The 14,250-nt window shown below is 46.7% G+C and overlaps 1 protein-coding gene across 1 annotated transcript in view; it reads left to right on the forward strand.

The window, feature by feature from the left end:
- The first annotated feature begins 431 nt into the window (after window positions 1-431).
- The window catches only part of IFIH1 (interferon induced with helicase C domain 1), a 43,942-nt gene continuing 30,123 nt past the window's right edge, over window positions 432-14,250 (forward strand). Inside the window, exons 1-3 of the mRNA XM_075000751.1 lie at window positions 432-1,217; window positions 3,724-3,880; window positions 7,310-7,492. Coding sequence (XP_074856852.1) covers window positions 768-1,217; window positions 3,724-3,880; window positions 7,310-7,492 — 790 coding nt within the window. The 5' untranslated portion in view covers window positions 432-767. The remainder of the gene's footprint in view (window positions 1,218-3,723; window positions 3,881-7,309; window positions 7,493-14,250) is intronic.

A 14,250-nucleotide genomic window follows, 5' to 3' on the forward strand; every position in this document is an offset into this window, starting at 1 on the left:
TCAGTGGTTTGACGTTAGCCTGCTAATCCCAGGGGTGTAAGTGCAGTCCCTGAGGAGGTCATTTAGGGATCTGGCACAAATAAATTTAAAAAGGGGTGAGGGACTGGACTTGATGACCTCCTAAGGTCCATTCCAGCTCTATGAGACGGGGGGGGGGGCACTGCAGTAGGCCATTGTTGTGATATGGCCAGTGTAAGAATGTACACACCAGTGGCCGCAGGGTTGCAAAGGAACCCCTGAAAGGCCAAGGTGGGGCCAAGCAGCTCCAAACCAGGAGGAAAATCGAATCCAACGCTTCGCTGCACGTAATTTTCAAAGCGAACCGGTGACTGGGTGCGGGGGTGTGCTCCCACTGCGCCTTTGGCTCCTGTGCTCTCCCCTCCGCCCTTCCGTACTCCCCCAGCCCCTGGCTAGCAGCCCGCGGCTTGGGATAGCCCCGCTCCCCAGCAGAGTTAGCACACGACTCTGGTGTTTGGAAACCGAACGGCCCGCGAGAATCGAAAGCGAAAGCGTTGGGCTGGGTTCGCTTTAAAAGCGCCGGGCTCTGCCCCTGCCTGGCAGAGCCAGGCCCTCAGCAACGCAGCGTGCAACCCTTAGCAGGCCCGCAGTACCCCCGCGAGGAGCGCAAGACCGAGGGTTAGCTCCCCACGGCAGCCAGGGGGAGAATCGCAGCCCCCCTGCCGCTGGCATTAGGGAAATCCGGAGCAGGGACCGCGTCTCGACTTGCCTCCCCCAGCCCTGCCACGGCGAGCTCGGGCGCCGTGGAGATGGCGGCCCAGTCCCAAGAGGAGCAGTTCCTCTATCTGATCTCCTGCTTCAGGCCCCGGCTTGTACAATGCATCCAGGTGGCGCCGGTGCTGGACGTCCTGGACGGGCTGAGTGTGCCGGAGAAGGAGCGGATCCGGGCGGTGGCTGTGCAGCAGGGCGACCCCCAGGCGGCCGGGTACCTGCTGGACGCCGTGGCGCGGGGCTGCCAGCAGCAGGGCTGGATCCAGCAGTTTGTCACTGCGCTGCAGCAGGCGGGCAGCCACATAGCCGCCAGCTACGTGAACCCCAGCCTGAGCGAGCTGCCCTCGCCGGCGGAGGAGGCCGAGCACGACGTGTGCGTGCAGCTGGTGCAGGTGCTCTATAGCACCCTGGTGGACAAGCTGATGCCGCTGGAGGTCACTAACAAGTGCGTGGAGAAGGGACTCCTGCAGGAGGAGGACCGGGAGCGGGTAGGTAGCGCTGCCCCCTTCAGCCGCGGGGCTGCGTTCACCCCTCCGCCCATTCTTGCCCTCCGAGCCGGCCGGAGAGGCCGCCACAACCGCAGCGAACAGCAGGGGGCGAGGGCCGGGATTGCCGGGCTGGGTGGAAGAGCTGCTCGCGTGTCTCCTGCACCGGCCTCGGGAAGCGCCGGATGGGGAATTACCTGGTGCTGTGGCCGCGCCTCCCGCAAGCCGCCATGTGTACCCCCGTCTCCCCCTCCGGCGCCCACTGACCTGTGGGGCTGCTCCTAACTGGCACTTGGGCGTCTCGCGTTCAGACCCTGGTTCTTCCACGGCCCCCAAGTCCACCCCTCGGCGCCCTCCCACGTGTTCCTGCTGTTCTCTTGTCCCCCTCTGCCCCGGGGGGCTGAACACATTTTCTAGTGGGGAGGCTGAGATCCACTGCATGCGATGAAGCGGATTTTTGCCCGCGAAAGCTTATGCTCCAAAATACCTGATGGTCTATAAGGTGCCACGGGACTTCTGTTGTTTTTGAATCAAATGGGAAACCCTCTAGATAATGGGAATCACATCATGTCAGGGGGTGCTGCATCCCTGGTTCCAGCACATATGCCTTTTCCTCCCCCCACCCCACCAAGTGTCTCCTAACTGTTTCTTTATGTAAAGGGCTATTTGGCCCCTTTCTACAGCTGACTGGGTTTGGTTTTGTCTTTTGCTGGCTTGTCCCTGTACCAAACAGAAGTGGGACAGTCAATGAGAAATTGGGACCCTGAGACTGACAGTCCCCTGGAACAAAAAGGAGAGGCCAATACTTCAGACAGAGACCACTGTGGCGATTTCAGGGGGGCACTGGCCAGTGCCCTGCTCTGCCCCACCATGCCCCTCCATGTCCCGTGCCCCTTCCTTCCCACCCCTACTCCAGCCATACTCCCACCCTCTCCCTGCCCTGCCTGCCTCCTGCTGTGGAAGCACTGTGCTGCTTCACATGAATGCTTGGCATTGCAGCACTGCCTAAAGGTAGCACAAGCTAGGAAGTTGTCACTGCACTTGGGCTGCACTGCTCCAAGGAAGGGGCAGGACTGCCCCTCTACTCAGCAGAAGCGGTGTGGCGCTGATGGGTGGGTGGGTGTGTAAGTAAGTAAGTAACCTTCCTATGCAGCCTCCACATTGACAAGGATGGGTGAGCTAATGAGGGGGTCAGGAGGCCTAGGGGACATCTGTGTGAAATGGAATTGCCTGGGTCAGACAAAGTGGGGCCGACCTAAGGAGAAGATGATGCATTTTGTTGCAACACGTATAACAATAGTGCAGAGCTATGGACTCCACGTTTCTGTCAAAGATGATGGGCAGTAATGGATTTTTTTAAAAGGGACAGCATGTATGGGATATAGATGTAGGTGACAGGTCGGGCCCAAACTGATCTGTGCCAGCCAGAGAGAGCCACAGAAGGAGTCCAAGATCCATGCTGGGAGCAGAGCTTCAGCACTAAAAGCCACAGAAGGAGCCCAGGAACTTGGTCTTTGCAGGGTCAGTGCTTCAGAAGCAGCCCAGCTGGCTAGTCTCCAACCCTTCAGTACTTATTTTTTTTGAGGATTGTCTACCATATACCTTAAAACAGGCACGGCCAACCTTCTTTCACCAGGGACCACATGGCAGTTTTATACATTTTGGGGGCCTAACACAAAATAGCCCCAAACCTGCCCTACCCCCACCTACCTCAGAGGAGCTCCACGCACTGCTGCCGCATCCCCATTGCACCTTTGCCAGGCCACTGCTGCCTCCTCAGTGTGGCTGCGCAGCTCCTCCCAGACTTCCCATTCCCTCCACCATATACAGAACTGCTGGCCATTAAGCCAATTAAACCTGCCAGCCGTTAAATCAATTAATTTGAGTTCCATTATTTCAGCACGGCAGGGCAGGGAGCCGGAGAAGGAGTCAACATTGTCAGCATCTGGAGCTGCAAATGGCTCCTTAAAGAGCCATGTGCGGCTCCAGAACCACAGATTGCCAACCACTTGCCCCACAGCCAGCTTTCAGCATGGCACCACTGTTGGCTCCAAGGGCCGAATGAAAAGGCTCTGTGGGCTGGATTCTGGCTTTCAGGCTACATATTGACCACCCCTGCCTTAAAATATGCCACTGGTCAGACTGTTGCAAAGAAATCAGTGTTTATTGCCAGACCTCAAAACTTAAAGGGTGGTGGCAATAGACTATTCAGATCTCCAATGAGACATAAAGCGAAAAATTAATCCTATGAGGAGCAATGTTGCATGTGCATGAAGATAGAAAAGATGAGCGTATGCAAAAAATTAGTCCTTATAAACAAACAATTAGCTCACCTATTTTGTGTTTTTATCTATATTTGTATGTATTCAAACTTTGGAGGGTGAGAGGAGGCGGGAAACTGCTGAAAGAGTTGTGTACATTTTGTCATTACAATGCTTTTTGAGCCTTTAACAAACATTCTGAGGTTTTAATCTTACTTTGAGGATTTGTTTTCTCCTATTTTAACCAGATCTTAGCTGTAATTGAAAATCGTAGGAATAGAGAAGGTGCACGTGAATTGTTAAGTACATTAATAAAGAAGAAAGATTGGTTTTCTCCATTTTTGGCTGTCCTGCGTGAAACTAAGCATGAAGAGCTTGCAGGTGAACTAAGTGGAAATATATCAGGTAATTGTAATTTCAGTAGTTTAAATTATGACTTTTAACCCATTTGCTTTTTGTGTCCGTACTGAATCTTTGGGCCTAACTCCAGAATTGGCTTCTCTGGGGCTATTTATTTAAAGATTACGTATAAAAAGGTGTCAGGATGAGGCTCCTAATTCTTACTCAAGAGACTTTTAAACATGTAACCAGACAAATGACAACTTCAGTGAAGATAAAGTACTTTAACATTATAATTCAATGGTATATTTTCTGCCCCACCTTTGTTAACTTTGCTTTGATTTCAGTATTTCTAAAATCCATGCAATTTTCAGCACAAAGACATTCTGAAAGTTTTTTTTTCAGATAAGCAAAACAGAAAAGTTTGTCTTCCTAAAAATCACTAGTTACAAATCCACATACTCTCAAAAAACTCATAAGATAATCAGAGGTTTCAGTCAATAAAGTAAACAGTAAGTAATTAGTTCATTCATGTCAATGACCAAATTCAAAGAGTATTTAGTATTTCAACAGCTAGTAACTATTTATATTAATGTAGAATGACTGCAGTGTTTAAGATCATGCTTTCTTGATTGCTGACCAGGATTCTGACACAGCTACAAAAGAAGCAGCAGCCTGGATGTTTATTCAAAGCTTTAGACTGTACCTAGCACAAGCTAGGACATTTTAGAAGTTATTCGGACTTCTAGAAGTTTAGTACCAGATTTGTTATGTCTCCTATTTGGCCAAAAAGGTCCTGTTCTGTTCTTTTTTTAAAATCCGTTTTCTGAACCCCATTTCCTACCACACTAAATCTTCCAAGTTGGAACAGCTGAGGAGACATTGGCTCTAAAGATATTCCTGGAGTTAGCCTCACTTGGTGAAGCCCTATGGGCTCTGATTAAACTCTTCCAGGCCTCTAGTAGGGCATCTCCCTACCAACAGCAGGAGCAGCCAGATCCCAGCAGCCCAGGACAAGCAGCAGCTGGTAGAAAGGACAAGCAATCCAATCATCATCCTTCACCCAGTGCAGGACAGAGGGCAGCTAGGCAGAGCCTCCTGCAGTCAACCCAGGATGATTCCAGAGCCAGCTAGCTAACAAAATGTTTGTTCTTAAAATCCATTCCATGTGGTATCTTTGTCAGATTTCAGGTCTAGCGATCAGGACACTTGCTGTCATTTATATAAACAATGTACTGCGTATTCCTCTAATCTGCAAATGAAGTATTTCAATTGCTTAGTGTACATATTCCAGATTTCTGAACATTCATCTTAAACATTGCTTTGTACAGCATGAAAAGTTGAATAAGGCAGCTATTCAGTGCACTGTTGAGGCTAGTTCTACACTACACACTTTGGTAAAATTACATCACTTACTGGCGATGTCTACACTAGCCACAAACTTCGAAATGACCATGCAAATGGCCATTTCGAAGTTTACTAATGAAGCGCTGAAATATGTATTCAGCGCCTCATTAGCATGCGGGTGGCTGTGGCACTTCAAAATTGGCGCGGCTCGTCCCAACAGGGCTCCTTTTCGAAAGGACCCTGCCTACTTTGAAGTCCCCTTATTCCTATCTGCTTATGGGAATAAGGGGACTTCGAAGTAGGTGGGGTCCTTTCGAAAAGGAGCCCCATCGGGACGAGCCGCGCGGCAACGAGCTGTGTCAATTTCGAAGTGCCGCGGCCGCCCGCATGCTAATGAGGCACTCTATGTATTTCAGCGCTTCATTAGTAAACTTCGAAATGGCCATTTGCATGGCCATTTCGAAGTTTGGGGCTAGTGTAGACACAGCCACTGGTATGTAAAAACCCACATCACTGAGGGTGACCTGCCCACTTTTTTGCCTATATCTCCATAATTGTAAGGGCAGCCAGCACTCTATAGCCGTGTCTATACGTGCACGCTACTTCGAAGTAGCGGCACTAACTTCAAAATAGCGCCCGTCACGGCTACACGTGTTGGGCGCTATTTTGATGTTAACATCGACGTTAGGCAGCGAGACGTCAAAGCCGCTAACCCTGTGAGGGGATGGGAATAGCGCCCTACTTCGAAGTTGAACGTCGAAGTAGGGCATGTGTAGATGATCCGCGTCCCGCAACATCAAAATAGCGGGGTCCGCCATGGTGGCCATCAGCTGAGGGGTTGAGAGACGCTCTCTTTCCAGCCCCTGCGGGGCTCTATGGTCACCGTGTGCAGCAGCCCTTAGCCCAGGGCTTCTGGCTGCTGCTGCTGCAGCTGGGGATCCATGCTGCATGCACAAGGTCTGCAACCAGTTGTCAGCTCTGTGGATCTTGTGTTGTTTAGTGCAAGTGTGTCTGGGAGGGGCCCTTTAAGGGAGCAGCTTGCTGTTGAGTCCGCCCTGTGACCCTGTCTGCAGCTGTGCCTGGCACCTTTATTTCGATGTGTGCTACTTTGGCGTGTAGACGTTCCCTCGCAGCGCCTATTTCGATGTGGTGCTGCGCAACGTCGATGTTGAACGTCGACATTGCCAGCTCTGGAGGACGTGTAGACGTTATTCATCGAAATAGCCTATTTCGATGTCGCTACATCGAAATAAGCTACTTCGATGTAGGCTTCACGTGTAGACGTAGTTCATAAGACCTAAGTCATGGGTGAGTAGATTGGCGGTAAATTGGTATCTCTGCTGTCTGATCCCAAATGACTTTTTAATGGACAATGGTTTCTTCAAGATGTATGCAGACAAGGACAAAGTGTGTGTGTGGCGGGGGGAAATAAGAGAAACTTACTATTCATCAGTTTGTTTTTGTTTTTAAGAAGTGGCCTTATGTGCAGGATTTTTAAACTACTAACATGGAAAACCCTAAAGTGTAGTTTTCTCCACTGTTTCTGGTTAGAACACTCACTCATGTAATTTCACAAACTGCTTTTTTTGTTAGTGACAAGTATTCCAACTTCTATGCATCTAGTGTACCCACACTGAAAACTAGAAGTACTGCGAGGAATATGTCTGAGAGGCATGGTCTTTGCGTTGAAAAGAATGCAGAACAATGACAGATTATTATTAAACCAAACCGACTATTATGTCTTCTGTACTTGTGGACCCACCGATTACCAGCTGATTCCAGCTCACCTTTATGTCCATGTAGCCCCATTCACTTTGCAAGGATATGCAAGTGTCATGGAAAACAGAATCTGGTCTATTATTTTATTTTCAGATCTTAATAAATCAAACACTTTGTTTTCTCCGCTAGAAATAGCGGCAATAAGTAATGTAAAATAGTGAGTCCAATTTTCCAGTCTAGGTGTCTGAGCAGGTCATCTAAATTCTGTATTTGGACCCTAGGTCAACACATTTACTTCCCTGTGTTCTGGTTCAGATGTGCAAATATGAGACTAGGTTTTCTGTTTAGATGCCTGCATTTAGAGAGCATGCTCCACATCTCAAGGAAAACAGCTTATTTTGTAATGCAGTTCCAATTCTGTATTTCTAGAAACAGAAAATAACAAAAATGGGATCAAGCAGCCAGCTACTACAGATGAGGATGTGGAGACTGAAGAGCTACTGGCCTCTGAAGCAGGGGAGGGCCTGAAGCAGAGAGATGAAACAAATGATAGTCTGGCCAGTGAGAGCATGACATTAGGAACATCTTTTGAAGACACTTCTGTGGTCTCAGGTAATTGCATAATTGATAGTTTTTGTTTTAGCATTTCACATAACTTGACAAACCTTCTGGAAGTAGGCGTATCGGAATCCACGATGTGTAAAATATCAGACATAGATTTATTTCCAATCAGCTCCCTGCAGCCTAGACATATCAGTTTACTGAATGTATGCTATTAATGATGCTAAGAGCATAAGTGAAAAGGAGAATGAACACCCCTCTGGTGGAAGTGGTAAATTCTCACTCTGCTCCACACCTATATTATATAGTAATATAAACAACTGCTTATCAACTTTGAGCCAAACTCTGCAGCGTTTGTGTCCGTAGGTAAAACTGTCACTTGAATTCAATCAGAGAAGCAGTGGAATAAGTAAGGCCTGACTAAAAACTGCTCCACTTGAACTGATTCAATTACTACAACTAGAGAAAATCTCCCCCCGAGGCCGCATGAGGGGATCCAGAAGCATCCTTGGTGATAGCAGACAGACTGTTCTGGCACAGCCCCCGCCCCCTCCCCACCCCCAAGCCGATCTTCAGCGAATCCCCATGGAACCAGTGCAGGTTGAGAGTGATCAATTGCTACTTTAGTTTGGCCTTCATGATTTGCCCACATCTGATTTAAAAAAAGAGCATCAGTTTTTGTCTTCCTCCTGTTTTGTAATAAAACATTTAAAAGGTATTTGAAAACCAGCCCCAAGACGATATTAGAATCCACCATGCATTTTAGAAACTTTGCATCTGTGAGTTTGATTGTTCAAGAACTCCTCCTAATAAGAGCTAAGACCACCAAATTTGGCATGTGGCTTCCTCTTCTCATTACTTTAAACAAGGTAGGATTTGCTTGTGCCAGGACAGTGGGATATGTCTGGCATTTATCTCTCATAAAATGGAAAGGGAGGGATTTGGTAGGAATGATAATTATACTGCAGAATGACCACAGGGAAGCAGCAAGAGGCTAGAGATGAGGACCAGGAGAGCCATAAGCCCCTGGGCCAGTGGGAGCAGGTGCGGAGAACGGGACAGCTATCTACTATGTATTTCAGAAAGTTTGTCTGTTTGGGTGTCTGTTCCCCAGCCAGGGGACATGTACCCCTCCCCTGGCTGTGTCTGCTTCAGTGCCTTGGAGGGGCACTTCTCAGCTGGCCCCAAGCTGCTGTGCTGAGAGAGGGGTAGGGTTGTCCTCTCTCCCTGGTGTAGTCTGCACAAGGAACTCCTCTTCCCCAGCTCCACCACAGAACAGTGATTTAAAATTAAGAAAACCAAAGCTTTTTTGAGTTAAGGCCCCAACCAATGTCAGGTAAATCTTCCATTAAATGTATAATTCTCATGTAGGTTCAAGAGTTATCACAGCTCTCAGGTTAAATAAGCCCAGATCGATGTTAGAAGAGGTTTGCTTGAATAAGTTCACTAACACACAATACTGGCAGAGGCTCCTGGTGCAGATGCAGCTTATACTAGCAAAAGCACTTTTATGTCAGTATAATGGTGTCTCCACTAGGGATTTTTTTGCCAGTGACAGTCTAATGAGTGCAAAATGTTTAACTTTTTAAGGGTAAATTTTTTTGGTGTAAAGTAAACATCATTATCAGGCTTAACTTAGTAAATCTTATAAAGCAAGACCCAAAAATTACATTTTATTTCTTTCTTTTCCCATTGTTTATGTGAATTCACTTTTGTCTTGAACCATAAATAGCAGCAAGACAGGCCCATATGGGAGCCAATGATTCATACCTATGCTTGTGAGCTGGGAAGACTTTCACACCTGTTACAGGTTCAGATAGAGTCCCAGTTGATGATAATGGTAACAGTCAAGATAAATTCTGCCTACCTTGCTCCATATGTGCTGACCCAATCAGGATTTTCTTGGATCGCCTCATGTGAGTATAGCAAAGTAGGATTTGGCTCAGAAAACAGCAATCCTTTGACCAGGGTGACTAGGCAGCTGCTTTTTTCGTCCAATGGAATACAAAACTTGCATACCAAAATGTTTTAAAGTGATTGGTAGCTTGACACCTGCATAAAAAGCAGTTATAAGCAGTCTGGCAGAGATGCCAAGTACATAATGGCCATATCAAACTGATCACATTGCATTCCCTTTGAGTCTTAGAAAGAGTCCTTCCAGAACAGGTCTTGGACACAGCAACATATTAGCCATGTCTACACATGCACGCTACTTCGAAGTAGCGGCACTAACTTCGATATAGCGCCCGTCACGGCTACATGTGTTGGGCGCTATTTCGATGTTAACATCGCCGTTAGGCGGCGAGACGTCGAAGCCGCTAACCCCATGAGGGTATGGGAATAGCGCCCTACTTCGAAGTTGAACGTCGAAGTAGGGCACGTGTAGACGATCCGCGTCCCGCAACATCGAAATAGCAGGGTCCGCCATGGTGGCCATCAGCTGAGGGGTTGAGAGACGCTCTCTCCAGCCCCTGCGGGGCTCTATGGTCACCGTGTGCAGCAGCCCTTAGCCCAGGGCTTCTGGCTGCTGCTGCTGCAGCTGGGGATCCATGCTGCATGCACAAGGTCTGCAACCAGTTGTCAGCTCTGTGGATCTTGTGTTGTTTAGTGCAAGTGTGTCTGGGAGGGGCCCTTTAAGGGAGCGGCTTGCTGTTGAGTCCGCCCTGTGACTCTGTCTGCAGCTGTGCCTGGCACCCTTATTTCGATGTGTGCTACTTTGGCGTGTAGACGTTCCCTCGCAGCGCCTATTTCGATGTGGTGCTGCGCAACGTCGATGTTGAACGTCGACGTTGCCAGCCCAGAAGGACGTGTAGACGTTATTCATCAAAATAGCCTATTTCGATGTCGCTACATCGAAATAAGCTATTCGATGTAGGCTTCACGTGTAGACGTAGCTATTCTGAGTGTGGCTGTGTTTCCATGCAGAGTTAGCTTGGGCTGTTCTTTAGGTGTTGCCCCAGCCTCCCTTCTGGCCGCACACAACAGCCACTCCCTTTAGTGGTGGTTTCCAGCTGGGCTATGTGACCCAGATGAGGGCAAGGGTTAGAGCAAGGGATTTGCTTTCATTTAGGCTAGTAAACCACCAACCTTGCACAAGGACACAGGCTGAATCACTTGAGTGGTGCTGGTTTTCCAGTGTCTGCCCACAATTCCCTCCTATGTTTCCAGAAGGACAGACAGGTTTTCCCATAATTAACTGGGAAAGAATCCTAGACCAGCTCAGTTCCATGGAGCACAGAGTACACGGGGATGTGTCCGAGAAGTCCTAGTGACTCACGCAGCTGAGTGCAGCACCGGTCAGGACCCAGTAACCTCAGGTAGAACTTTGCATTGTGGCATCTTTCACCTGGTCCCCTTAAACAATTTCAACTGCGTTTGACAAGATCTGTTTTCCATCTGTTTATATTGATTGGCATTAATTTTGCTATAGAAAGATTCAGTTCAGTAAGACACTTCCATAAGGATTATAGCTGCTGTGCCCTGTTCTCTATCCTGCCTTCCCTTCCATATGCAGATTGGAGTCTATAGATTGTATTTTGCGTTATGGGCCTGATTTTCAAAAATACTTTGCACCGTGCTTCTCCCTTTGTGATACATGGTCATTGAGTGTTGAGCTCTTTTGAAAATTTAGTCTGACATCTGAGATAACGATCAATTAATTCAACTGCACTTTAAAAGAAGTTTCAAATTTGTCTTACAAATGATTACCTGATTCCCTCATATTAGCATCACCCCCTTGTTTTATTATTGTAGTCCAGCTGATTGGGTTTATAAGCTTATTCCATTTTGATTCCAAATACTTTCTCCTTTTACATTTGTCCATGTGCCCCACATTTGAAATATATTTTCCAAGATAATGCAGTGCAAGTGGATGCTCTTTTCCTTTTTATCAAAAAGAAAAGGGGTCTATTCTCCAGTTGTTCACACTATATGTGCAGCCATTTATATTGGCGCACAGTTAGCGTGAAAGGTAATGTAAGGCACAGTGAAGAGTGGGGCACAAAGAATGTTATGAGGGAATGATAACAAGGTTAAGGAAAACGATTAGGGAAGATTTACTTTTTACAAGTAATTTATGAAAGTGACCAACATTTTAAAATGGAGAATGTTACTTTTCTTTTACCTGAAAAACCCTCTTTCAATTTGGAACATGAGCTCTCTTTCATTTTTTTTCTAATGGATTCTGTTGAGGGAGGGTTTTGTAATGAATACTGTAGCTTGCAAGCTAAATGTAAGCATAGAGAATATATTTGGTTTTTTGTAGGGCTTGATTTTGTTACTACACTTAGAGCTCTGCCAGAAAACCTACACCCGTCTGTGACATAGTGAAACAGCTGATCTCTTCGCTGGGAATGTAGAGCCTTTCTTGTATGGTCACTAATTAGAAGTTAGACCACATGATAGTAGCCATTTCCAAGGCAGGTAATGGAGCGGGTGGTAGCCTCAATCAGGGCCCCAGTGGACAAACATTCATGTCCCAAATCTGCCATCAGTGCTTATGCCCTTGATAGTGGTCATATTAGAGAGGATAAATCAACACTAGACACTGATGGTGGCTCTCCAGAACAAAGTTAAAGATTGACCTAGTTTTGTGAACAAATATGAGGGATTAGTCTCTGATAATGGACCACCTTTCAAGGTCACTATATCTCAATTAAAAGAGAGCAAGACCAAGCCATCATGAAGTCTCTGGCCTGGGACAGGCTGCCCATGAAGCATCTCTTCCACATACTCCTCACTTATATTCTTGTATCATGTATTTAAAGAGAACCATTCTCAAAAGTAGTGTAACTTTTCTTTATTGAGGAAGTGCTAGAACACATCTTTTACAGAAGCTTTGACTTATAATGACCATTTGGTTGTATGGTGTATTCATTGACTACACCAGGACACATTTCTAGGAGTAATAAGCATAGAATCATAGAACAGTAGAATTGGAAGGGACATAAGGAGGTCATTGAGTCCAGTTCCCTGGGTTATTCATTCAAAATCTGCTAGTAGGTATTATTGGCAAGGCTTTCTACTGCCTTGTATCTTGTTGTATTCACTTAAACCTGTGCAAACTGGATGAAAACACTACTTTCCTAACTTGGTATTTTCTACACTTACTTTGCACAGGTAGAAATGGAATAAATAAGGGGCAAGACAGTGGGGACTTGGGTCATGTGGACTAATTCTTCATCTATTTAGACTCTAAAATTCTGTTGTGTAAAATTTAATTCTGCTATATTATTGTTCTCCAGCAGAGGGCGTGCTTAACATTGAAATAAGTCTGTCGCACTAGAGATTTTCATTGAAGTGCTTAAGTTTTTCTAGGAGGTGTAACATAATTGTCACATTTGTTTTATTTGAATTTTTAGTAGGTTTAATGTTATCCACTTACCTTTAAACTACAAGAGAAGGGTGTTTTAGTTATACTAAAGACAATAATGCAAAAGTCACACTTTGGTCTGATTTCAAAACAAAAAGCAGTCAAGTAGCACTTTAAAGACTAGCAAAATGGCTTATTAGGTGAGCTTTCGTGGGACAGACCCACTTCTTCAGACCATAGCCAGACCAGAACAGACTCAATATTTAAGGCACAGAGGACCAAAAACAGTAAGCAAGGAGGACAAATCAGAAAAAGATAATCAAGGTGAGCAAATCAGAGAGTGGAGGGGTGGCGGGGAAGGTTAAGAATTAGATGGAGCCACGTATGCAGACAAGCCCCTATAGTGACTCAGAAAGTTCCCATCACGATTTAAACCATGTGTTAATGTGCCGAATTTGAATATAAAAGCCAGCTCGGCTGTTTTCCTTTCCAAAACGGTGCGATGATTCCTTTTCGGTAACACGCATACCTTTAGGTCATTGACAGAATGCCCCATTCCATTAAAATGTTGACTAACTGGTTTGTGGATCTGGAGTGTTTTGATGTCTGTTTTGTGCCCATTGACCCTTTGTCTAAGGGAGTTAGAAGTCTGTCCAATATACAAAGCATCTGGGCATTGTTGGCACATGATGGCATATATGATGTTAGTAGAGGAGCATGAGAAAGTGCCCATGATTCTGTGAGTAACCTGGTTAGGTCCAGTGATGGTATTTCCGGAGAAGATATGTGGACAAAGCTGACAGCGGGCTTTGTTGCAGGGAAAGGTTCCAGGACTGGTATTCCTGGGGTATAGACAGTGGCTGTTAGTGAGGATCCTCATGAGGTTGGGAGGTTGTCTGTAGGAGAGAACAGGCATGTCACCCAGGGCCTTCTGGCGTGTGGCATCCTGATTAGGAAAGGTTGTAGGTCTGATTTGTTTGCTTCGGGTTTTGTTTTGTTTTAATCTATAGATATAAACGATGCCTAAAATTACTGGCTGAAGAAGAATAGAAGGGAACTTTTTCCCTTTTTCAGTTTTCATACTTTTTGATTTGACAGACTTAAGCTGCGTCTACACGTGCACGCTACTTCGAAGTAGCGGCAGTAACTTCGAAATAGCGCCCGTCACGTCTACACGTGTTGGGCGCTATTTCGAAGTTGAAATCGACGTTAGGTGGCGAGATGTCGAAGTCGCTAACCCCATGAGGGGATGGGAATAGCGCCCTACTTTGACGTTCAACATCGAAGTAGGGACGTGTAGACGATCCGCGTCCCGCAACATCGAAATAGTGGGGTCCTCCATGGCGGCCATCAGCTGGGGGGTTGAGAGATACTCTCTCTCCAGCCCTTGCGGGGCTCTGTGGTCACCGTGGGCAGCAGACCTTAGCCCAGGGCTTCTGGCTGCTGCTGCTGCAGCTGGGGGTCCGTGCTGCATATACAGGGTCTGCAACTAGTTGTT

The sequence above is a fragment of the Carettochelys insculpta genome, chromosome 8 (assembly GCF_033958435.1).
Source record: "Carettochelys insculpta isolate YL-2023 chromosome 8, ASM3395843v1, whole genome shotgun sequence".
NCBI classification, from domain to species: Eukaryota; Metazoa; Chordata; order Testudines; family Carettochelyidae; genus Carettochelys; species Carettochelys insculpta.